This window comes from Melozone crissalis, unplaced genomic scaffold (assembly GCF_028551555.1).
Source record: "Melozone crissalis strain CALT ecotype California unplaced genomic scaffold, PUWL_Pcris_2 ptg000068l_1, whole genome shotgun sequence".
Classification (NCBI taxonomy): Eukaryota; Metazoa; Chordata; class Aves; order Passeriformes; family Passerellidae; genus Melozone; species Melozone crissalis.
Genome location: NW_026535846.1, coordinates 17,953,597 through 17,979,768, shown reverse-complemented (window position 1 = coordinate 17,979,768; position 26,172 = coordinate 17,953,597). Strand labels below are relative to the sequence as shown.

Sequence of the window (26,172 nt, the reverse complement as noted above, 5' to 3'; positions counted from 1 at the left end):
GTAATAAACAACTGTTCCAATCTGCTGCGCTGATCAAAAGAAATGTTTTAATCAGTCCCAGGCTAAATATCATGCTATTATGTTATCACTGGAGCAAATCATCCAAAATACAAAACAAAAATATCAGTTTAATGTGCTCCAGATCAGGAATGTCTTGAAGAAACTCGCCTTCCTTACAGGTGTGTCCTATTTTAAGGAAAAAAAGGAGAAAAATTAAAGTGTGGGGGCTGGCGCTGGGGCCACGTGGCTGCTGGGGCAGGAACGCCAGGATCCAAACTGGCCAAGCTCAATTTCTGCTAATAAAACACTTTTCTCCACCCCAGTGAGGTTTTCATTAATTTTATTTTTTGGTTTTTAAAGCTGAGGAGCAAATCCCTGTTTTCACCTGCTGAGGGGCAAATCCACAGGGAGAGCATAGACCAATCCCTGCTACCTCCAAACCATCTGGTAAGGGATGCAACCCCAAGGAGACACTGAAGCTTCCAAATTTTTGAGACAGTTTTCCCAGGAGCCTGAACTTGGTCTGGATCTGATGAAGGGTGATGGAAGAACTCAATGGATGCAGGAGCATCCCTGCCCCACGAGCCCCATGCAGGATGGCCAACAGAGACACTCACCATCGCCTCCGGAAAGTTTTGGCTTGGGCAGAGCTGGATCTCATTTCCATCCTCTGCTCTGTTCTGTGTCCAGGAGACCTACCCAGCAAAATTCCTCCTTTTTATGGCTCGTTAAGGCTCATGGCTCCAGATGCATGAGTGATACTCCAAACCAGTTAAAAAGTAAGTGATATTTGGTCATTTGGGAGGCTCCAGTTTGGAGCGGAGTGCTCTGGCTGTCTCTCCAGCAGGACCTGGAGACAGAATCCCAGGGGCAGCAGCTAAGACTATGCATTCCCTGATGGAACCTTCAGACACGTGGCATTGTGGAGATCCTGACTCTCCACAGGATCCTCAAGGTTAGAGGAGGAGCTGGACATAGGGGAAGAATCCTCACTGGCACACACAGCTCAAACACCACCCAAACCCATTTCATGGAATCATGGAATGGTTTAAGGTGGAGGGACTTAAAGCCCATGCAATCCCCTCCATGCCATGGGCAGGGACACCTTCCACCATCCCAGGTTGCTCCAAGCTCCATCCAACATGGTCCTGGACACCTCCAGGCTTCCAGGGGCAGCCACAGCTTCTCTGGGAAATCCATTCCAGGGCCTCCCCACCCTCACAGGGAACAATTCCTTCCTAATTCTTTAACCAAAAATTTGACTAAAAACCACCTCAGAAAGAGGAGAAATTGCCTTGGGAAGGAAGAACAGCAGCAGCAGTGAAGTACCTGGACCTGACCAGATCCATATGAGCTCTTCCCTCTCCTTCCCATTCTGTCCCTCAAGAGCTCCTCATTTCCAAGGCCCAACATGGGAAGTGTCAGCACTTTCAAAGCACGAAGGCTTTGGAAATCCCAGATTTTGTTTCAGCTGGGAATGAAGTTTAGGGCTCTGCTTTGTATTGATTTGGCTTAATCTTGAAAATCTCCAGGACACAGAGTTGTATTTCTTCCACCAGCCTAAATTCCCAAATTCTGGGAATTCTGAGAAGTGAAGCAAAGGGAGCTGATGTTATCCGTTAGAAGAGCCCAGATAGAGACATTATCCTGCTTTTATGAAAGCCAAAGGCCAAATTCATATTTATTTGAGCTGCAGCAGGATCTGGCTTATATCCTGGACATTACAACATACTGTTCCAATCTCTATTTTTATTAGCAATATTGATAACGTTAGAAGAAATACGATACAGGAAATAGCATATCGACTTTGATTAATTTTACAGTACGACCTTTAACGAACATAAAGGAAGAATTCAGCAAAGGGCTGGAGCTAAAAGTGTTGCTGGTGAAGGGAGACATGTGGTACCTGCATGTCCTGAGAGGGGCAGCTGGATATTCAACATGTATTGGGCTCCATGGAAGAAATATTGTTGATAACCAAATTTTTTGAAGACTGTGCATTCTCATCTTTAAGTTTATTAACACTTCCAGACATAATGGTTTGCTGCGAGAAATGAAGGTATTGGTGTAAAATTAATTTTTTTTATTTTGCACAGGCAGTGGTGTTAAAACCCTAGCTGAATATTTCTAGGGATAGATATCTGAAATGCTTTGCTTACAGGGAGAAAAATCCCTAATTCCAGCCCCAAATCTCAAGTCCTGTTAGAGGATGGGACCTTATTGGATTAACTTGAAGGTGCCTTTAATTGTCCCCACAGCTTTGGAGGGCACAGGAGCCTCCACTCCTTGCATTTCATTGCATGGTATTTAATAATAGTAATAGTAATAGTAGTAGTAATAATAATAACAATTCACTATTATATGGATATGAACCACTTAGCATTTGAAATATTGCTTTGTATCTGGATTTATGCTCTTTTTTAGGTTAAAAGGCACTCAGCACAGAGGTGGTGCTGTTGAAGATAAACCAGTCCAACCTTTTGGATAGCACAGTTTTGTCTGGGGATTGAAAACTTACATGAAACACAGCCCCAGCCCCAAAATTTATCAAACTCCCTTAAACCTACAGGGTAGCTAAAGCAATGTGTGATGGTTTAAACCACCGAGTTCTTGAGATGATGTGGGCACAGCAGGATCATGGTTCAGTTTTTAATATCCACCAAACCTGCCTAAAAAAAGGATATTTCTGCTGGTTTCAGGCTGCAGGTCCAGGGGCAAGGGATGCAGCAGGTCATCTGATGGACCAGGAGCTGAGGGCAGAATCCACCCCTGGAGCATCAGCTGAGTAATTTCAGCAGTAACTCCAAGTCACCACACAAGTCCCTGACTGGTTCCTTCCCCTGGAGCCGAAGGTTTTACTTGGGGCCTGACTGGAAGCAGATGGACCTGTCAGGGCTCCTCAGGCAGGTGAGCAGAGCGGGTGGATGAGCTGTTAAGTGTTCCCAGATGCTGGGCAGGGCCCCGAGGAAATTGTTGGAGCTGGGACCCAGCTCCGAGGTGAGATCTGGAGCCAGCGCCAAGAAGAAAAAAGTGAATTTCTCTAAAACGCCATTCTCTGAAAACCTGAAAGAGCAAGGCTTTTGAAATAAGAGAAAATAGCTGAAAATATCTGCAAAATGTATCGAATATAACTTCAGAGAGCCAGAAGCCATCCTCAGCTCCTGCCCCCATCTCTGGTTTTGTTCAGGATCTGCCTCCTTAGGCAGCAAAAATTATTTTTCTGAGTTTTCTCCCTGTTGCTGGTATTTCCCTCTCCAGAAAGGTCTTGACTTTTACTCGCTGCTTTGTGTTGTTTGATTTATAAGTTCAAGGGGTCCTTCTCAAAACCTGGACTCCTTCTTGTACCTAATTGCTACAATAAACTGAAAACTTTAGGTGCTTTAGGAGCAGCAGTCTGGGAGGAAATGGTTTGATGGATGGAAGTAGACGATAGATCCTTCTTGGGAATGTCACCAAAAGGACACAGCGGAGAAATGGCTTTATAAATAACTGCAAAAATACAGAAAGTCCATGAGCTTGGGGAGACCAGAGCTCTATTAAGCACAAACAGCTTGCAGGGCAATTCCCAACATCTGCAAAAGTCCTCTCAGCCCCTGTAATTCCCAGCAGCCTCGACTGCTGCATCCACTGGCATTCATTCCTCAGGGCCAGCAGTCTCGGATGCCATGGAAAGGGATGCCTGGAGTTTGCACCCCAAAATGCAAATAAACCAGTGAAAGAAAGGGTGATTAACAAGTCAAAGCTTTTATTCACATTGTGAGGAAGGTGCATTTCCTTTTTCTTTTGGAAATTAATTTATAAAAAATCATCTTGATGCTTTAAAAGCTGTTTTTCCCGGTGGGTGCAGTGTTGCTAGAGCACGGAGTGGTCATGGATGGCGTTCCTGCATGTTCCAAGCAATGCCATGGTTCCTGTCATAGCTCCAAGTGACACAGCAGTAAAGAAAATTATAAAATTCATCCAGAAAATGTCAAGGAATGAGGCTTTGCTTGTGGCACTGCAAAGTGCAGCTCCAGTCACTGAGTGCTTGTAGCACAACCCCACAGGAGTTGTGAATGCATCCCCCTGCACCCAGAACCCAAAATCCATCTGGGATGGACGAGTCACCATGGCACCAGCGATTTTATAATTATCTGAACCTCTCCTTTAGCTTCCTGAGCTGAGTTTTATGAGTCACCACAGATGTTGTGTGTTCTGGGGGACAACCAGACACCCAAAACAAAGAGGAAAGGGCACGTAAATATTGTGGCTTCATCTGTTTCCAATAGGCTGTGTTTACATATTAATGTGCAATACAAATTTGTAAACATGAGCATTTGAAACTTTTGGAGGAACTGATCCCGGCCTTTTCCCTTTCTGCAGCTTTATTGGAACAACATGTCCCCAGCCCCAGCCACACATGGACATGGTTTCCATACTGGATGCATTTCAAATGGTCTGGGTGCTTATTTGTTCTGCTCTATCTTGCTATCCAATCCTCGTTTGCTTTGCATAATTGTGATACAAATTATCATCTAATTACAGCCCCAACCTCAGCAGATCAAATGTAAACCGAGGCACTTCCATCGCAAAAAGCGACATCCGATGCTCCCTCTATGCCTTTGGCTTCTCCAATAGATGGATTAAATTTTGGTGAAACCAGAGAGTAAACTGCACTTTGATTAAAAATATTATTGCCAGATATTTTGTCTCCTTGGATTTTAAATCCACCCCCGTGTCTGAGCACCGAGCCCATCCCCTGTCCCAGCGCTGGGCGCGGACACGGCACCTCTGGAGTGGCGGATTTTACGTGATGAGTGCTACAAACAGGCTCAGATATTCCCAAATAACTTCAAACTCCTCTTGTGAAAGGTCAAATGACTAATAGCTGAGATTGTTCAGCAAGTTTCATCTTCTATAAAAACCCCTTTGTTTTTCTCCCTGTTCCCATTTAAAAATAGCACTGTAATCCTGAGGTGCTGCTTGTGTTTGCCCAGTAAGTCCAAAGAATTGTGAACTTTGAAATGGCCATGAGTTTTCCTATAATATTTGTGGCAAGAAATACAAAGCAGTACGTGATGGAATTGTATTGACAGGCACATGGTCTTGCTTGAAATATCAACCTCAGTTTGCCCAGTTTCACATTTAATAAATCATATTGATTAATCTGATTTATTCTCTTGAGTTCTGCCACTCACCTCCTGCTAGCGGCTGTTTTACAAAAGACCCTGAGAGTGTAGAGTGCAGGTTAGCTACTTTTTGGTGCACATTTATTTTAATATCTAAGCAAACCCATCTATTTTATAGTGTGAGTGAATCAGCTGAGTCACTGTTATGGATATGGAAAATATTCCTATGCCAGAAGGGCCAGGGAGATCAGTCTGCTCCAAGGTGGCCTTGGTGGCACATGGCAGAGAGCTATGACTGCTTGAAAACACCACCCAAATCCTTTTTATTTCTTAGACTTTATTTCTTTCCTTTTGCAAGGATAAAAGCTGAAGATGAAGGCAAAGAAAATGGAAATAACCCTCAGATAACCCAGATCAAGCAGCTCTCTCACGCCGTGCCGACCTCTCACACAGACAAATTGATATTTCTGGATCTGCCTGATGAGCACCCTCCCAAAGTGTGGCACCCCTGGGACACGCTCAGACCTTGCAGGGACCAGGCTCCGGTTGTGTTTTCCATGTGGCTGCGATGAGGGAAGGTGGTGAAACCTGGGATCCTACGGGACCCACGGAGGCGCTTTGAGATCCAGCTCAATTCCACTGGAATCTGCCGAGCATCATTCCTGGCGGAGCAAATCACTGCACCAAAAATATCTCTCCCGGTCATTATCAGTCACATTTTTAACCAGACACTGATTTACTGGATTGCAGCTCATGGCCAGCAACTCTGGAATATCTTATGCAACCGCAAATATTTGGAAAATTGGAAGTTCCCCGTTGCACAAATCCGTGACTGATCAGGAAGAGCCTTCCAGCTCCCCAGGAGTGCAACCACATGTGGGGGCTGGGTTGTGGTCACTCAGCTGGACAGAGCCTGGCCAGGGCCAGCAGTGGAACTTGCCACGGGAATTCAGTCACCATCACCAATGTTGGAAATAAGGACTCCCAAGGAAAAAACCAGCTTTTTCTTTTTTAATAAAAATAGTGAGATAAACTGCTAAGAAACAGCCCGAGAAAGCAGGTTTGTTCGTTTTTACAGTTGTACAGACCATTTATCACAATCCCCCATTTCATACTGGCATCATTGGGGGCTCTGTGGACATCCACATCAGGAAAATTAGGGAAACCAATGTTGTCTGAATTTTATCAAAGTCTCATGAAATTAAAAGTGTAATTTTCATTAATTTAGCAGCTTCTGATACTGCTTGTTCTGGTCTCAATTTGTTATCTGTTAAGGATGAAAAAAAAAATCAAAATTCTGGTATAGTTTTTATTCTTAAGCCTGTGCCTAATCCCTCTATATTGTGTGTTGTGCTTGAAAACACAAGATTAATCCCAAAATAGGGCTGGTCCCAACCAAGCCTAATTTTCCAATATCTGCCATCTACCAAGTGATAAATTTGACTGTAGGTAGAGACTGAACATCAATCAAATAAAAAATAAAACCTGTGTCCTGATTTAATTGTGAGTTACATGGCACCCTTGGGAGCTGGACATATTATTTACAGGAATAACAACAATAGCCACAGGTTACAAGAAAACAAACAGGAATTTTGGAAGGAATTGAAAATCTCATGTTCCAGGGCCTGTAGAGTTGTAATGCTCCATAAAGGATCCGTGTTTTCTGTGGGACTGAGCCAGGAACATCCCTGCCCCTTCCGTTGGGCAAGGCTGGATGAGATCCCACGTGGATATTCTGTGTCCCGTGGGACTGAGAGCTCTGGGTCACAGGACTGTTCTGCAGGGCTCCTGGGGGTGTTTCACCCCATACAGCTCTCCGAGATGTATCCTCCATGTCCCCAGCATGGATCCATCTCAATATGGGAGAGATGTGTGACCCCATCCTGTCCTTCCCACCATGCCATCGATGCTGGCGCCACTGGAGGGTGGGGCGTGGAAAAGAGGGCTCTGGGCCACTTCTGCAGCTTCTCACCCCATCCATCTTTCATCCTGCCTTTCTTTACCCTGGCAGCAGATACTTGGATTTAAGGTACTTGGATTTATGTCCCCACCCTGATAACGGAGGCATCGGAGTCTTGGAGAATGAGGGACTTTCATGTCATTAATTAGGACCCATTAGAGCCAAGAGAACTTAAGAACAAGCTCAAGTGCTTGGCCAGATGTGGCTCCTTTGCCAAGTCCAGGTCCTGGAGAGTCCCTTTGAAATTAGGGATAAAACTTGAGTGGGTGAGCAGCAGCTCCCCAGAGCTCTGAGCTAACTAAAGGCAAGCAAGAGAGAGAAAATAGAGCTGTAGAAATACAGACATCAACGTCCCCACTTGAGAGTGCAAATAGTAAAAAGGTGACTGACAGTTTGCTCTTAACCTACAACTGTGACATAAATGTGGCCAAAAGGTATCACCTCAGGGTCATCTCAAACCCTTCACCCACTCAACAACACAACACTCCTGTCCACAAAACAAAAGGATTAAATGCCTGCCCATCCTGCTCCTGCACGTTTCAGAGTCAATAACTAACGAGCCCCTGGCTATGAAAGAAGGAAGGACTTGCTTTACACAGCTCAGAAATATTCTCTGATCCCACTAAAGGCAGTGGTTAATTGTGGGGTGCCAGTTGGAGTGATTGCATCTGCCGTCCCTCAAAGCAGCCGGAATGCTGTCACTCACTTTGAAATGCCCTGCTGCATTCATCAGTCTGGATGGCACAGAGAAGTTATAACCATACAAGCCATATGGAGGATGTAAAGAACAATTAAGTGCTTCCCGAGCAATGGGACTTGATGGGAAAATGTTTCCAGATGCATGTAATCCATACAGCATTTGACCAGCAGGACCGGGGGCTTGTAGGCACTGAGCGTTTAAGTCTTCGGCTTTGGCGTTTTTCAGGGAAGACAGTTTGGGCACATCCATCATGAAGTGGGGTAAGAGGTGTGGGTTGGTGGCTCCCAGTTTTTCGTGGCTCGGAAGGAGGAGCGCCTGTTGTCTCAAGAAGCTCGTAGGGCAGATCTTGTAGTAGAGGGGCACGTTGAGGGGGTGCAGGAAGCTCTCGGGGCACGACATGCCCAGGCTGCTGGCGGGCAAGTGAAGCGTGGGAGGGGAGCACGATGGAGAGAGCAGGGGGTTCAGAGGAGAGGGGGTCCCACCGCTGGAGGCCACTGGAGAAGAGCTGGAGCTCCCACCTGGAAAGGAAAACAGAAATCATCCAGGCTGGGCTAACTGGTGTCCACAGCCAAGCAATCCTTGGAAGACTCCTGTTCCTGCTCCAGATCTCCCTGCTGCCGGTGTCCATCCAAACACGAACCTGCTCCAAAGACCAGCTCCTGGAAAACGGGAAGATCTATCCATAAATGGTTATTTCTAGCTGGTATTTGTCTAAAAACAATATTTACACATGTCCAATCCCATTCCTTGGACTGGGATCATGGTAAATGCAGCTCCACACACACCTGGATCCATACCTGGCTGCATGACTGATAACTCTCCCCTGCTATACCCACACATTTCAGGTTCCCTATTTTTCATGCAAATTCCAGACAGCTTTTTCCCCTTGGAAATAAGAACAAAAAAGCATATTCAGCCTGATGGAGAATTTTTTTGTACCTTCCTGCTCACAGGAATTGACTCATTTCACTTGGCTTCCCAAGCAATTTGAAACATTCCCCTGAATGCTATCGGTGTCTCCAGAAATTCAAACTCACAAGTCATGTGAACGTCCTCCTTTCTGGAAGGGATGAATGAACACTTTCAGAATTCGGGAGAAAAGCAACCCCAAGGAGTAAAAATGAAGCAGGGATGGGATGGCTGCTCCGAGGTGGGAACGGTGCTGGGACCAGCGGGCCCCGGTGCTGCACAGATGCTGGTTTCATCTCCCGCCTGCGGAGAGCCAAATGTCTGCTGCACATTCATTACCAAATTCTTCCAGAGGGTTTCCCCCTCCCCCCACTTTATTTTAATTTCTTACCAAAATCACAGGAAAGGACATAAGGGAACGTGGATCCATTTGTGCTACTATTTACATTCAGTTCCTACCAATACAATTCCTGGCTGGGATCTGATCCGACTTGACACGCAACCAGCGACCCGAAATCAACTGTAAAACTGAACCACGGCTGCTGGTATAGCAAATCTTAAAAACACCTTAAAAACACGAAGATTTTGAATGTGATGCAAATTAATTTCCAAGCTCCCAACAAGCAGAGCCTCTCACAGGCCAGCTCTTGATCACAATAATCCGGGAAGGTTTTGTGGCGTGAAGCTCTCACCCTCCCCTGCTGGTGTCAGTGGCTGCTTCAGTTTTTACATCAGCAGGGCAGGGTCCAGTCCTCTCTCTATGGACATTTCCTGATGTCCTCCAGGGCTCAGGGACTTTGGGTCATGTAAAATACGGGATTGAGCTGATATTTGTGTGTGAGGCAGCGAGGGAACCCCTACGTGGCCTATACAGCAGAGCAAAGTAGGGTCAGTATCTGCTGCACAGAGCAAATAATATCACACCCCGAGCAATTATCTCACCCAAATTCCACAGCAAGTTTGGGAATGGGGATTGCAGCAGGAGCAGATCAATGAGCAGGTGTTTTCTGCCCTTCCTATTAGGCTTAAAAGTAAAAATTCTATGGCAAATTTTTTCTTCAGCATGTTAATCATAATTCCTTTTAATTTACCTCCTGGTTTTAGAGCTTTGGGATTTCAGTTTTATGGCTTTTCTTCAGAAAAATATTTTATTAGTAGTAGAACTGCAGATTTTGTTATATTTATATCAGTCTAGGAATTCCATCCTGAAGAAAAATACCAAATACATTAAACAAGAAAAAAATTCCAAAAATCGCAGGTAGCTCTAATATTATAAGTACATTAATATTTTTAGCGTCCTTAACATTGCCGTTGCTGTTGTTTCATTCCTCACGCAGCTCATCCACCACCTCCTCTCCCCCAGCAAACGGGCTCAAAAGGAGCTTTTTGCCTAAGATATTTTCTAAAAAAGAAAATTAACAAAAAATCTATTCATAATACTAATAAAGCTGCTACTACTACCACCACCAATAATGATAATAATTTTAGTTCTTTTTACAACTGATAAACCTCTTAATTTCTCCCGAATCTGATTTCTTTGTGCTCTCATTTCTACGCCTGCAGAAAATGAATTTTTGCTGTGATTTTTGCAGCATTTCCCGGCAGACCCAGGGGTGACTTGGTGCGTCCCAAAACTTTGAAGAGTTCCTTACGTAAACGAGAATTTAACTCGCGACTTTAAACCCAACTTGAAGGAGTCCAATGTGCAAACGAGCTGTTAGTTTTTCCCCTTCGGCGCTATGAACAATCTGTTTTCAAATATTACTTTCTAAAGCCGTTTTTCTGGGAAAGGGCTGTAAAGGACCGGCTGCTTTCGTCAGGATGAAGGAGAGCATTTTCCCCGAAAATTTTCGTCCTCTTCTCTGCATTTCTGTGCGACTGCTGCATCCTAAATACCAGATAATTTTATTTTCTGTTGCATAACGCGTTTGCCGGCGCAGAAGCTGCCGCTGCAGAAAGCACGGGCGGTCACCACCGCCACGTTTGTAGTTGATATTCCCAACCCGGTTGGAAGCAATTAGTGTGACAGGATCAAAGCCGGAACAACCCGACTCTAAATTAGCCTCCTGCACACTCAGATATTTTTTTTCTGCTCATCTAACTCTGATTTCAGCCGGGGGCTGGAGCAGCCCGCGCCCTCATCCTGTTCTTCCCGGCTTCTCGCACCCACTTTCACAGGAGTTTTATCCAAACCAACGCGGAATGAACTCCCCCAAAAGCGGGGATTCGTTTTCTGGGCGCGCCTCGTTATCTGCGATGGTTCGAGCCGCCCGAGGGGGCTCCGGGAGCGGCAGCGAGCGGGGTTCACTTACCCTGGCTGTCTGCGCCGAAAGCCTTGAAGTCCAGGGCGAGGGGGGCTCTCCACGGGTAGGTCTCCAGGAGCCCGTCCAGGACCCCCCTGCGGGTCAATGTTTCTTATGCTCCCACCAGTTTCCAAAACTGGGGGCGCGGGGGGCGGCGGGGGCGGCCCCGGCCCTTACCTGTTCCTGCCGGGGTCCCGAAAACCTTTGGCGAAGGGATTCCTGTCGATCTTCAGCTTCGTAATCTGCAGGGTGAAATCGAGGGGACATTGGGGAGCGGCGGCTGCGGCCATCGGGGCTCTCCATCCCCCCGGCACCCGGTACCGCCGGGGCTCTCCATCCCTCCCGGTACCGCCGGGGCTTTTACTTCCTTCTCGGCTCTCGGTGCCATCGGGGCTCTCCATCCCCGCCCCGGCTCCCGGTACCTGCTGGTTCTGGTAGGCCGTGACGGTGGTGAACTCGGTCTCTTGGAAGGAGAAGGTCTGCACCCCCTCGGCCGGCAGCGACTGGATCTGCGCTAGATCGAAGCGAGAATCCTGGGCGATAACGTGGACGCGGGGCTTGTACTTGTGCATGGACTGCAGGATGATCTGTGCGGGGGGACAGGCGGCTGAGCCCCCGGAGGGCGAAGGGCAGGAAGAAATCCCCAGGCTAGGCTCAGGGAGGACCCAGCCCCGAGCCCCAAGGCAGGAGGGACCGGCCCCCGCCCTCCCGGCACTGCCTCCCGATGATGCTCCGAACCCGGGGCGCTGCTCTGGCCCTGCCCGGCACCCCCGGAGGGGCTGCCCCACACCTACGTGCCCCTTGTCGTCCATCTCGTTGTTGGTGAGCTTCACGCGGTCGAAGCTGATGATCTGCCTCATCCAGGTCTCCCCCGAGCAGGGCGAGTCGGGGTGGATGTAGAGGCGCGGGGTGATGCACGAGTGGTCCGTGTTCCCCGCCACCATCCACTGCGAGCTGTGATAGACGTACCTGGCCCGGCCCGGGCCGCGTCAGCCGCCGGGAGCCCGTCCCCACCTGCCCCCACACCTATAGATTCTATAGGTGAGTGAGGCCCCCAGCACCCCTGTGTGACCCCCGTGTCCCGCTCGGGTCGCAAATCGCGGCCATCAGCGCAGGACGGGTCCCGAGTGGGTGTGGGGGTCCCGCCCGTCCCCGTACCCGTACCTGCACCCGTACCTGCACCCGTACCTGTATCGCTTGGAGTCCACGGGCACGACGTCGATGGCGATGTAATATTGCTGCAGCGGCTCCAGCCCCTTCACCTTCACCCGGACCGACGGGAACATCCTCCTGCGGGCACAGGGACAGCGGCTGAGCGAGAGCCGAGAGGGGCTGCGGAACGGGGAACGGGCGTCGGGAGGAGGGAAAATCGAACTCAACGAAAATAACCGGAAAAGGGGAGAACTAAGTGAAATATCTGAACAGAACAGAGAAACCCGAGACAACGAAACAAAATTTTAAAAAAGCTCAAGAAATAACGCTGTTCCCCCACCACAGGAAAAAAAAAATAGAAAAAGAAAGGAAAAAAATCAAAACCAAAACGGGAAAGCAAAGCCCGAGCGAGGCGGCGGGGCCGGTACCTGCCGGCCTTGGTGATGATCATCTCGGTGCCGATGTCGTGGAACCTCCTCCAGAGCTCGGAGCCCTGCAGCTCCACCTGCACCCCGCCCGCCCGGCTCTCGGCACCGGCCTTGGGCCGCTTCTCTGCGGGGAACACAAAGGGCAGGAGGGGCTCGGGAGCTGCCGGGGCCGGGGGCCGCCCTCGCTGCCCGCCGTGCCGGGCTCCCTCCGGTACCCACCCGCCTCCGGCGCTCTGCGGGCCGGCCGGCAGCCGGGGCCGGGCTCCTCATCGCGACCCTCCGGCACCTTCCTCTTGGCCGAGCGTCCCACCAGGGCTTCCACCGAGAAGGCGTGAGCCCGGGAGCTGAGCGCCATCCCCCGTGGGCTGCCGGGGGTCCCCCCGGGCGGCAGCGCGGCTCAGGCGGGCGGCGGCGGCTCCATCCCGGCCGGCACCCGGCGCCCCTCGCCCGGCACGGCTCCCGTCGGGGGGCAGCGGCCACGGCGAGATCCTCTTGCATCCAACTGAGTCAATAGACGGCTGCAGCCTCCTCTGTTTGTTTTGGAAACTGGTGGGAGCATAAGAAACATTGAGTGACATTTCATGGGAGTAACGGGGGGGGGTTGGAGGGGGAGGGAGGGGAGAGCAACAGGGGTGGGGGGGGAGAGGGGGAAGAGGAGCCGGCCCCGTCTAGGATCAATAAAAGAGTTACTGTTCTCCATTAAATTGTAAAACTCAAAGAAATTTGACATAATTGCACACTAGGGGCCACTTTTCCAACAAAAGTGCAAATAACGTTTAACCAGAACCAGCGCAAAAGGGGAAAAGAAAAAAAGGAAAAGAAAGGGGGGAAAAGAGAGAGAAAGCAGAAAGATTAACAGAAAAGAAGGAGAAAAAGGAGAAAAGGGTAGAAAAAGAAGGGAAAAGGCAGGAAAAGATAAATAAAAGGGTGGGAAAGAAAAAGAGGGATACAAGAGAAGGGAGCGGTGCCCCGCTCCGGCCCCGCCGCGCTGCCCCCACGGGCCGGTCACGCGTGGCCCCTCCGGTGTCCCCGGCACGACACACCCGGTGCCACCCCTGGGCTGTGACAGCACCGGGCAGCAGTTCCGTCTCTGCGTCCCGTTTTTCCTTGGCTTTTTGTTTGTTTGGTTGTTTTTGGGGTGTTTTTTAAGGCAGCCCCGCCCGCTCCTCCACCCCCCCCTCCCCGGCTCCGCTTCAAAGCGCGGCCCCGCCGCCCGCGGCAGCTGCGCTGAATTAGGGGCAGAAATCCCCGTTTTCCACCCGGAGAGTCCCGGGAAACTCCTGCGCGGCCGGGCAGGGCAGGGCAGGGCAGGGTGGGGGCCGGGGGGCTCCGTTCGGGACCCTCAGGTGCGCGGGATCTGCGCGGCATTTCCACCCCCGCCCTGCCCTGGCTGGAACCCCCGCGCTGATTTATTTTCCGTGCGGGAACCCTCCCCGGAGCCGGCAGCAAAGGGGATGCTGGGGCTCAGGTGGGTTCTGGGGAGGGGAGAGCGGTGTCCCCGCTGAGTTGGGGGTGTCCAGCCCCCCTGGCCCCGCAGCCTTTCCCGGCACCGGGGAGGTCAGCCGGGATAAATGAGCCTTAACGGGAAAAAAATGTGGGAAGGGATAAAATTCACAGGCCAGCTGAGAAAGCAGGTTGAGGAGAGGGGAGCTGGCTTTGGGGCAGGCAGGGGAGGTGCAGCGTTCCATGCTCTGCTCCCAGGTGCTCCCGGGGTGGCAGAGAAGCCCTGGTACATCCAAATGTTTCACTTTTCAGAATTTCTTGCTCTGTTTGTTAGAGTTGCTGTCCTGTACACACATTCCCAAAGTTTGGGCTGGCAGCAGGTTGTCTTTGTGGAGAACATGGAATGGTTTGGGTGGGAAGGGACTTTAAATTTTATCTCAACCCATTCCTGCCATGGCAGGGACACCTTCCCCTATCCCAGGCTGCTCCAAGCCCCATCCAACCTGGCCTTGGACCCTTCCAGGGACCCAGGGGCAGCTCAGCTTCTCTGTGCCAGGATTTGTTCTCAGATGTGTATTTAAATTGTCCCAGACTCACATTCTTGTCCCCAAGTCCCCATCCCAAGGATGCTCCTTACTCAGCTCAGGGTGAGCATTGCCCATGGATGTTAATACACATTTATAACTACCTGTACCTTTCTTAGCACACATTTACACACCAAACTCCTGGCATATCTCACTGGGACATGGATTTGACCAGGGAAAAGATCTCAGAGGAAGTGAAGGGGTGCAGATACAGCTGCTAAAAGCCCAAGCTCAACATCCTGCCTGGACACCTGGTTGGAAGCCACCTCCTTCTCCAGCTGCTGACCCCACTCCAGTGCCAGGTCTGGTGTGGGCAACACCTGCAGCCTGACTGGGGAGTGGAAAGTGGCTATCCCAACTTCCCAAAGTCTGATAGCTGTAATCTGAATTGTAGGTGTTACTCCATCCTTGTGTTACTCCATCCTGCCCTGAATCTCCATCAGCAGCGGCCTCTGGTGTGGTTTTGTTTTGTTTCCTACAGGAATGTCCAGGTGCTCCTGCCTGATGCATCTGTGGGACAATGCCCACCCTGCTGCCCATCCTCTGGAATGTCATTCCACAGGATAATCGTTCACTGTCCATGGCAGGAGGGCTGGAATTAGATGTTCTGTCAGGTGCCTTCAAACCCAAAGCCTTCCATGATCCCTTGTGGCAAGAAATGGATGGAGAGCCGGGCAGGGGGAAGAAATTTGGGGTTGCCTCTTGCTCCTAGGCAGGATCAGCCCCACCTATCCAGATTTAATTCTCCTTACAAAGAGAAATTAATCAAATTTTATGAACATGTTCATAATCAGAAGAGCATAAGCTCATGGTTTCGAGGTGACTGGCAGGTCCTGGCCAGCATTGATGGAAGCCAGCTGAGGGCATGGAGTGTGAACCTTTATCTCTGCTGACATGACATATTATTAAAAAGTATTTCGAGTAATCTTTGATTTCCTCAGCATTGCAACACATTTCAAGAACTTGGCCGGGGATCAACTGAGCCTTTTTAATTTCCTACACTGAAAAATAAAACAAAAACCAAGCCCAATTGAGATGATATAATCAGGAACATTTTGAGGGTTTAGGTCAAATTAATGTGTCAGAGAAGGGTTTTCAGGGGACTTGGGGAGCTTTAATCTGTCAAAGGCTGACTCAGAGCCTGCTTGGGCTTTGTAATCTTATTGTCTTTATGGAATTATGGGATGGAATGTCCTGAATTACCATCATCAGAGAGTCTAGCAAATAATCAGTTGGCATAAAGTTCAGAATAACTAAGTTAATTTTAAAGCAAGTGTTGCACAATATGCCAGAAATGTTTGCTTAACTTGGAAATGATCTTTTAATGCTGTCCCTTAATGTGTGAAAGCACTCAGGTAACCTCCAACCTCAGCCTTGTCCAGCCACTTTTGGGGCAGATTTTAGGAGATGCAGCTCTTTTCAAGCTGTGCTCGATTTTGCCAAGATTTGTTTTGCATTTACCAAAACAAAAGAAAAAAAATAAACAAAGCAAACTAAATCTGCCTTTTGGCTTAGGGGGTAATATTTTAATATCACCTGAACTCAATTATGCATCTAATACTTATCTCTTTTATATCTCCACTCCATCATGGATTTATATAGAGCTGCAATTATAAATTTGGTATGTGGATATATTTGGTTCTAATAGATAAATTCAAAGATTGTTCAGGTTAAATTCAAGGGTTGTTCATTCTTTGCTCCACAAATTACTAGCAAGAAAATATTTATCCACTTAATATTTGGGAAAATCCTGGTTTCCAGCCCTGCAGTCTCTGATCAGAGAGGTGCAGCCCCATTACTCAAACCTGGCTCCCAGGAGAGCCTCAGCCATTGCTTCTCCAGGGTTAATTAAGTGATGAGTAGTTGAGTTTACAACTGGGTGTGCGTGCATCTCTCTTCCCACTGGGTGAATGTGAGGTGGGACACTCTGAGCAGTATTTTGGGTGGTGTAGCTCCTCTTCTCTTGCAGGGAGCAGAGCAATCCTGGGCTGGTCCCATGTCCCTGAGTGCTCTTCCCACCCCAGCCTTGGTGGCACCAACCACATCCACCCTTTAAAACTCTTCCCTCTGCTGTAAAAAAGCATTTTAGGATTGATTTAACCCTTTTTGCACATGCTGCCAGCTTGTTACTCCAGGGATCACCTTCAAGTTTCCTTTTTGTCCTGGATTCCCAACCTTACTGCTACCAGTAAATAAAAATGGGATTTGTTTTAGATCCACATCCATTTGCTTGTAAATCAAAGAATGCCAGAACAGTTTGGGTTGGAAGGGACCTTAAAGCCCATCCAGTGCCACCCCCTGCCATGGCAGGGACACCTCCCACTGTCCCAGGGGGCTCCAAGCCCTGTCCTGACACTTCCAAGGCTCCAGGGGCAGCCACAGCTGCTCTGGGCAACCAAAATCTAACATAGAAATATGTAATAAATATAACTGAACACACTGCCTCACATCTGCCAGGGGCACACCTGCACTGGGAAACGCAAGTGAATATTCCATTGTGCCAATAATGCCCTTTCTTTGGAGGAACCAAAATAAACTTATGGATGAGACTGTGCCACAAAGAGCTGCCATGAGCCACCAGGGAAAGGGATGAGAGGTTTGTTATGGGAGGGTGCAAGAGCTGGAATTAAACAGTTTCTGAATGCCCTGGAGAGGCTGCAATGGAGAGGTCGTGAGGCAGCAGAATGACCCTTCTGGGGGCTGGAAAAACACTGGGCTGGGTTCTACAGGAGCTGCAAGTGCCAATATTCAGCTTGAATTTTTGTAAATGACACCTCCATTTCACAGGAGTCATTAACTAATTAGTCATTAACAGATTAACAAATATTTCTTTTTCCTAAAAACCTTTCAAACATAAACTGCTGAAGACTGAGGGATTCTTGGCAGAAAACACCCGTGGTGGTGTGAAACACTGCTCAGGAGATTGTTTTCCCTGACATTCTCAAATATCCCGTTCCCCAGCACAGCTTTAATTTCATTCCATCATTATTTTGCCTCTCATGAACTTTGAGGAACCTCTGCTCTTCTGTGGCTGTGTCTTCTCCCCATCCCTGCTGGGCCTCTGGGCTGACTCCATCCAAACCAGGAGGGGATGGCAGGGTATCCTTGTCCACAGCACAATCCTGAATCCATTCCATGGCCAAAATGACACATCTGAGCAAGAAAGGAGCAGTTTATGGTGGTGGCCAACCAATGCTGGAGTTTCTTGGTTGATCTCCTGAAAAGGTCCTTCACCTCCGCGTGCGCTGCATTAGTTAAAGATAAATTAAAATAAATCTCTGTTATGTTATTTTATACATAACCCCCCGCTAGAGTGTGCACAGGGAATAGGATTAAACCTTAAGGAAATGATTCAGAGAAGTAAAAACAATACAGACAGCATTTGGGGAGAGTTAAATCGAATTAGGGCGCTCGGATCCCTTCAGGATGAGAGAGGGGTGGGCGGCGTTCACCTCCCATGCAGGGAAGTCAAGGAAGGGTCAATAATGCCCTTGTGGGGTGGGTGAGGATGGGACACAACGGGACCTGTCCCCACAGGAACCTCCTCCAGCTGTGGCTGCTGCCCTGCTGAGTTTCTGCAGGACCTCCTGTGTGATGTAATGGGACCTTCTGTGAGACATCTCACTGCAACCTCTGAATATTGTCTGGAAAAGCAAGATTTCTCCTCTCTGTGCTGTGAGGAACGTTTTTAACGTGGCTTTTCCCAGCCCAGCTCCTTGTTTCTGGCTCGTGGTTGTGTGGGAGAAGGAAGAGAAGCTGCTCCATCCTCTCCAGTCACCAGCCTTCCATCCCTCCGAGCAGCTCTCCCACCACTTTTCCTTCCCCATGGCTTCCCCAGAGCTGAGAAACAAACCCCAGACCCATCCCCTTCCCCCTCTAAGTAACAGGCAAAATTCCTGATGCGTTGAACTTTTCTCATAACACTTAAGGAAAGTACTTAAAGAATGTATAATAAGGGGGGATTTAGAGAGGGCAAAACTCAGCACATGGATGAAGTAGAAAACCTTTAGAATTGCACCAAAACAAATCCTGTCTGCCTTTACCTCAGGGAAGGGCTCCAGAGAGGGAGATGGGGTGGCCCCAGGTGAGCCCCAGGTCCCCCTGTCCCCAGGGTCACTCCTGCTCTCCTCGCTGCTGGAATATGGGGAAGGAAAAGCTGGAGTTCTCAGTGTAGCTGCCAGGAAAAGCACACAGGAGAAGTGAAATTAAAATACTTACAAGGAAGCTGACACTGAGTTATTCCATGTTCCTGGGCAAGAGCTGGGCACAGCTGGGGCCACCCTCCCCTGCTCCCTGCCCAGTATCCCGAGGTCTGGGAACCCCAAGTGGGACCTGAGACCCAGGAGCCCTCTTGGAGGCAGAAATCTGAGGGGGGAAAGCCTTTTTAGAGAGGAGGGATATTATTTTTTACCAATAAAAATGGTAATTTTTATTGGGATCTGGGATCTTTAAACGGTTACTGGTTACATGGAGACACCCCCTCAGTGATTCCATGGCCTTGGTCACATCATCTGCTCTGAGAGGAAAAAATGGCTCAATTCTCTCATGATCGCCAAGATTTGGGGTGAGGAGGATGAGGATTCACAGCACCAACACCCAAATGTCCCAAATGTCCCAAACAGGGCCAGCTTGCCAAGCCCACCTGGACAAAGGGTCACCAGCACTGGGGTCCATGCTGCAGGGCCTTCTCCTGGGGCCTCTCCCTCCCCAGCCCTGTGACGGCAACATTCCAGACATTCCAGCCCTGGTGCCCAGGTTGGGGCTGTGTCCTCACCCCAGCAGGAAGAGAAGACCCAGAGGAGTCTGAGAAGACACCAGACCAGGACATGGGGCAGGACAGGGACATTGGGGCATCCTCAGGTCTGTATTGGTGCCTTCCACAGAGTGGACAAGAGCCTGTTTTGGAGTTTGGCTTAAAAATCACAGAATGTTTGAGGCTGGAGAAGAACTCCAGGATCATCAAGTCCAGCTTTTGACTGATCACTCCCATGCCCATTACATCATGAAGTGCCACATTCACATGGTTTTTGAACACTTCCACTTCCCTGGGGTGCCTCTTCCAAAGCTTAACCACTCTTGGAGTGCAGAGAAAGCCAGGGATGGGCAGGTTTATTCCTGCTAGGATTCTGGGGCTTGTTCTTCCATCAAATCCCCATGCCTGCACAAAGCTTTGCTCCCCCTTATCTTCGGTGAGTCCAAATATGGTGTGCTGATTTATCCCAGACCCACTAGCTCCAGTGAAAAGTGCTTTTCCAAGGGCTTTGTTTCCACTCATTTCTCTCCATTGCTGCTGTCTCTGCCTCACCAGCTCTTTTCTGGCCCCAGGACATGCTGAAGGCTTTTCCATCCTTCCCTGTGTGCAGAGATAAACTCAAACTCTGTCCTTAAACCAAGCCCACACCTGGGTGAGACAGCTCCTCTTTGTTTTGTTATTCTATCCTTGGTTAATGCAGCTAATTATGGCCCTAAATGCAGATATAGAGGGATGAGAAGGAAACCTTGGAAGGGCTGAGGCACTGGGGAGAAAGACAATAAATTAAAAGTTTTGCAAGGAAGCTTTCACTCATCTTCATGGTTTGGAGTTGTGAGCTTGCACTCGGGCTAGGAAGTGCCTTTTGAAATTAAACAGAAAAGATACAATCTTAATATTCCATGAGATGTGCCAATACAAATATCTGTCGGCAGAGATGTAAAATAATAGCTCTAAAAGCAAGGAAGAGAACCACATGAAGTGTTGGGAGCAGGGTGATGTCAGTCCCCAGCCCAGCGAGATATTCTTTGTGTTGGAAATTAAAGCCGCATGAACTCCCTGCGCAAAGCTGGGTGAGACTCTGCTTTCTCAGCCACCCCCTCGGGGAGGATGGGTGTTATTTTCTGGTTTTAATTTTAAATTCATAAATAAATGAGATTGACTTGCCACCTAATAGCACTGAGTTGTGCAAAATAAGAGTAAAGTCTGTCAATTAAGTCTGTCAGTGGCTGGTGTTGCCGGAGCAGAAGAGAATCAGAATTAGCTGAACTGGTCAACAAAACTCAGCTTCATGAGGAAGAGGAATTCAGCTCAGGGAAGAGGAAAATCTGCCTCCATGGTATTATCTCCCCTTCCAAAGTTTCTTCCTGGCTGCACTGGGCCACAAGCTATGGAGTGTAAATTATACAGCCCAAATCAAACTCTTTTCTGCAATAAGGAGAGAAGAAAACCATGCAATGATTTAATGTAAGAAACAGCTCAAGCTACGGCTTTCTCTTGTTTGGGAATGTGGACAGTTGTGCTGAGATCCCCAAACCACTCCAAGCCATGAAAATTAGCACATAACCATCTGGCCTGGTGGCTCAACACCTCCCGTGGCCGTAAATTCAAATCCCAGCAACCTTAGCAGGGGATTTGCTCAGAGAAAAGAGCTGAGTGCTCGAGTAATGGAAAAACAAGGTGAGCTGGGAAGGCATCAGGAGAATGGTGGTTCCAGGAGGGAGCCAGCTCCAAGCAAGCATCCCTGGGCTTTCAGCAGGGACAGGGCTCTGCAGGAGCAGCTCCTCTTTGACTCTGGGTGTCCCATCCATGGCAGAGCTCCATAGGCCCGTCCCTGGCATCCACCAGCTCACCCAGTTCTGCTCCCTTGGTGTTTCTCCATCCACCAGGATGCTCTGTCGCAGCTCCAAGGCTCTGTGCACAGTTTTGGGGGTCACAGAGCCACTGAGGACTGGAGCACTGTTGCCAGCTGTGGTTTCCCATCCAGGATCCCCAGGACTGAAGTGTGTGGGTGTTTGAGGAGAGATCCTCCTGTGAGAAATGTGAAATCCTCCACTGGGAACTGCAGGGGTTTCCCACACTTGGTTGGAGCCCACACTGCAGAGTGGGAAGGTTCAGAGGGCACAAAATCATCTTCCTTGCTGTGTGGAATACACTGATCTTAGTTCCTTGCCTCGTGTAGGTTTTTAGCTAAGCTGCAATTAAAGATCAGGAATACGGATTTAATATCTCCAACTGAGAGCATCTGCCTCACCAATGAATACTCTGCCCTGCCAGCCATGGCCAGAAGGCTGAGCCATGGTTGTGGCTCATCCACCAAAAAAATTGCTTTTTCCTAACCTTCAAGACCTGGAAGTAGCAGCTGAGTCTAATTTGGGCTCTGCAGCAGGTTTTACCCATGGAAGGCCGTGTATTCCCCGCACATCTGGTTGTGCTCAGGGGGATGTTGCCTTTCAGTGCTGCTCAGGTCTGGCTGTGCCCCTTTAGTTCCTGGGTAAATTGTCCCTTTCCCTATGGGAAAGCCAGTGGAACTGTTTGGAATAGAATTATTAATTCATTAGCATTCCTGTGGGTGAAGGTTTAGGATGAGCTCAGCATTAAACCAAGCACCAGGGCAGGTTTGGCTTCTCCTCCAGCAGTGCCACCAAAGGCAGGAGGTTGGATGACTCCAGTGCTGCCAGGAGAACTTGTCTGGATTTAAAAAATCCCACTTGGACCTCACTCTTCCCTCTCCTTCCCCTTTCTCCTGGGACAGCAGAGCCCAGAGCCCAAGCAGGGCAAGGGGAGTTCCCATAAACTGTAGGGAGATGAACTCTGCTTCTCCCTGGATTTCTGCCTGCACTTTTGCATCTGCTCAGAGTTATTGTCCCATGTTCCACAAACTTAAAGCACTTCCATACTGAACAGAATTCCTCCAGTTCACTGCAAAACACAACAAAACTCAGCCCTGAGGATGCCAAAGGCTCCTGCTCTGCACATCCTCCAATTCCCAACCCCAGCAACAGCAAACTCAGGGAATCACTGAGGGGCTGTGAAAGTTCCAGCTGCAGCTCTGCCTTGTGCTGGAGGGCAGGGGAGAACCCCAGGCTTTCCCTGGATGTGCTTTCCTGAGGGATTTTGCTGGCGTGGCTCACACCCTGAGCTGTGGGATGGGGACAGGCTGGGAAGGAGCAGGACCAGGGCTGTTCTCCCAGCATCTCTGGGGTCAGGGCTGCTCAGAGCTGCAGATCCCCACCTGGGCATGGGGCAGAGCTCCTTGCCTGCTGGAGAAACCCAGCAGGGTTCAGTGGGCAGTGCCTGATGGGTCCCAGCTGGCTCAGGGTGATCCTTTCTCCGTCTGAAGTAGCATCCATCCCTCCTTCCCTCCCACAGCATCCCCTGGCCCGAGGTGCTTTGTGTTCCAGCTCAGAATGGAGGTCAGAGCACTGAAAAATGGGTTTTCCTCAAATTGTTACAATTCAGCTCAGAGCAGGGTGGTGGTGCTGGGTTGACAGTTGGATTTGATGATTTTAGAGCTCTTTTCCAACCCTAATGATCCCAGGATTCTGGGAGATAAGGAATGGATCTGCCCTCCTCTAAGTCATAGAGAATAAATACACAAAACACAGCCCTGGATTTTTGTATTTCTTTGTAATATACAACAAGATTAAAATGCAACCAAGAGAATTAGTAAAAAAATAATAATTAAAAAACTCCTGTGTCCACGGGGTGGCAAATAGAGTGGTGTGACAGAACAAGGGGTTCCCTGGGTCCTTCCTGTGGCTTTTCCTTCCCGAGCTCCCACAAACCCTCCCCCAGATCCCTGCAGTTGTTGTATGTGCGAACAACCCCAAGTTTGAAAACTCTCTGTTTGTTTGCCTTCCCCCAAATTGAGAACACATTGAGGATGATTTGCAAGGCAGAAAAAAAAAGCTTTAATTTATCAAGGTTTCCACTCAACAAATAACATGGGATCCCTTTTCCTACTGGGACACCTGCAAAGCTCCTGCTGGGATCCCGCCTGGGATCGGGATCTTTCTCTCTCTTGGGCATTTTCTAAGTCATAAAATTCCATAAAATTTAAAGTTTAAAGAGAGAAAGTTAAATTCAAACCTGTTACGCTTTCCAGCTCGGGGTCTGTGCCTCCAGTTGGAGCTGAGATGGCTGTAAACGAGTGGGGTTGAAGGAAAAATGATACTTTTAAAAATTTTTAGTGTTTTCCTTCTCGTGTATCCCAGCTTTGCATCTGTCAGCTGGGTCCTCCTTCCCTGGATGAGGGGGAAACAGGATGAGTGATTCTTATTAAAGGCAAAAGGAACTGGGGGGAAAAAAATCAAGGGAAAAAGTGTAATGCAAAAGTGAAATTTAGATTTTTAAACTTAGATTTCAATTGTCAAAAATTTCAATTAAGTTTTTTCAATTAAGATTTTTATATGTATTAATTTGAAAACTAAAATAAGTGGAATTAAGTCTCTCCATGAGTCCATTCCCTCACATCATCAGAACAGTTCCACAGACAGTTAAAGAAATCAAACTACAAAATATAATTAGTGAAGATCCTATTGTTCATTATTTGTAGGTTTTTTTTGGTTCAGTTCTGGCTTTGATTTGTGCCGAATTTGGACTGGCACAACCCCAGCACCCAGGGATTTGTTCAGCTCTGGCTGGCAAAACCCATCCCAGGGACTTTGCACCACTATGGGAGGGGATTCCCTGAGCTCAGGGATGGAAATTTGGGGTTCCCCCCTCTCCAGCCGCCTCCTGGCCTGTCTGGGACATTCCTGCAAATAATTCAGGGAACACTTAAACCCAGCAGCACCTACAAAATCATTTTGCTATTGGATTTCAATCAGGAAAAGCATCAATCCTATGGAATATTGTGTTATATCCCACTGGATGGCACATAAATATTTACAATAAACAGGTTCTGATGGCAACTTCTGCCCCTCTGACTTGTGTTGGGTGGAAGATTCCCAGAAATCCAGGAAATTTTTCCACCAACAAATCTGAATGACCCCCAGTGTTCTGGTACCTTTGGAATCCATGGGAACTGTGGCCCTGATTTTGGGGCACTCAGGATTTTGCACTCCATGAACAAAGGTACTGAAACCTGGCAGAGCACAAATGATCCTGCAATCCTTTGTTTGAGGAGGGAATATTTCTTCCCCCACTCAGAAAAGCCCTACAGCCACAAAACAGGAGGAAGAAAGACTTCACAATTAACCCTGGCTCAAATGAAGAAGGATTTTAAGTTCATTTAGGTCCCTTTTTTTTTCCCCAAAAAAAGCCATATCACTTTACATTTATAATGTTGGTATCATCCAGTACTTTAAATCAAATTATAGCTGTATCAGGCTGCTTAACAATGTTTCTTTTTAATTAAGTTTACCAGTCCCAGATGCATTTTTTTTTTTAAAGAAAGAAATTAAACAAACGTAATTAAATTACATGACAGGGGTTAGGTAAGACAGCAAACAGCCCAGCAAAAAATACAAGGATTGATAAATCCTTTTGGATGCTCACATTTTTCACTCTCCCTACACCCTGCAGTATTCCAAGGAGCATCCTGGAATATCCACAGCAGTGTCCAGAGCCCTCTTCCTTACTTAAAGAATTACCCTCAGAGATATTTTAAAATCCTGCTGCCACAGAGATTTTAAACAGCCCAGGGAGCTGCTCAGAAAGCTGAGTATCCATAAATTCCCATTAATTTCCCTGTGCTGCAGAGCATCAGATCTGCCTGATTTGGGGGCTCTCCTGCTGGGGGTCCCCAGAGCATCCCCTGGCATCTCAGGAGGATAAAAATTTTCCTCCATAAATAATAAATAATTTTCCTCCATCCTCCAGCAGCACACAGAGCAAGAGAGAGCTTGGACAGGCAGGATCCATCCCCATGGGATTTCAGCTTTATGGGATTGCTGGAACAGCACCAAACTTGGGGTTTGGGGTGGTGCTCCTGCTGCAGGAACTCCTTATTCTCACTTAGATAAAGGAGTGAGCACTGCCCAGGAAAAGGCAGCTGCATTTCTACTGAGAAAATGGCACTAAAAATAGGGATGAAGGGAAAGGAAGGGGAGCAGGGCTGGGCAGCGGGTTGCACATGCAGACCTGGAGGGATCTGTGTTTTCCTCAGCTCCTCTGAGCCCCCACCCTGGAGCTGGGCTGAGCTCCCAGGAGGGCACTCGCACCCAGGACACCCCATCACTTGAATTTCCGTGGTTGAAACAGCACAAAAATGCCCAGAGTGTCAATCTTTAAAGGCCACAAAGATTGCCAGAGCAAGGGCAGGGGGTTCATGGCAGTGAGGAAAGCCCTGTGCTTGCACACCCTTTTCCAAGGAAGCTCTGGGCACGGCCCGTGGCATCGGCTGGAATTTGCACCCTGGACAAGCCGCAGTCACGGTGAGATTACTGGGATTTTTATAGGGGTTAAAAGGGAATAATCTCATGGAGGGAGCAGCAAATCCCTGTCTCCAGCCCTGCAGGAAGCAGAGCCCTGAGAAGCTCGTGGAGCTGGGAGATCCAGGTGATGCCAGGACAATGTGCCATCCCCACGGAGCCGTGGGCGTGCACGGGGAGCAGCCTCCTCATCCTCTCCCTGATCTCCCCGACTCCTGGATCTGCATCTGGGGCTGCAAGGATGAAGTCAGCCCCGGAGCTGCTACGGGCTGGAAGTGATTTCACCGAGCTGTAATGCACATGGATTAATTCCAGTACTGTAAAGTCAACATGGGTGAACACTGGCTACATCACAGCCTTCATTACTGGGGTCTGGAGCGGCTTTGGATGAAGTAATTTCCCTGGGGTTTAGCACTTCCAAAACATATAGGGCGTCCTTCTTGGATTGGCCTGGAGAG

The 26,172-nt window shown here is 48.6% G+C and overlaps 1 protein-coding gene across 1 annotated transcript; it reads right to left on the bottom strand.

The window, feature by feature from the left end:
- Window positions 1-7,690: 7,690 nt before the first annotated feature.
- On the bottom strand, window positions 7,691-12,915 carry TBX22 (T-box transcription factor 22). The gene is made up of 8 exons (XM_054289829.1): window positions 12,780-12,915; window positions 12,561-12,684; window positions 12,169-12,270; window positions 11,775-11,949; window positions 11,403-11,567; window positions 11,158-11,222; window positions 10,990-11,075; window positions 7,691-8,286 (listed from the first exon to the last, which is right to left on the bottom strand). The coding sequence occupies exons 1-8, from the start codon at window positions 12,913-12,915 to the stop codon at window positions 7,691-7,693; spliced, it is 1,449 nt and encodes a 482-aa protein (XP_054145804.1).
- Between the last annotated feature and the right edge of the window lie 13,257 nt (window positions 12,916-26,172).

What these genes read in the sequence shown, in the direction of transcription:
- TBX22 (XM_054289829.1), bottom strand. Translation starts at nt 12,915, where the DNA reads ATGGCGCTCAGCTCCCGGGCTCACGCCTTCTCGGTGGAAGCCCTGGTG. An exon ending in GTGGACTCCAAGCGATACAG is followed by an intron (nt 11,950 to 12,168) that starts GTACGGGTGCAG and finishes GGGCCGGGCCAG; the next exon opens with GTACGTCTATCACAGCTCGC. An exon ending in CGGGACCCCGGCAGGAACAG is followed by an intron (nt 11,076 to 11,157) that starts GTAAGGGCCGGG and finishes ATTGACCCGCAG; the next exon opens with GGGGGTCCTGGACGGGCTCC.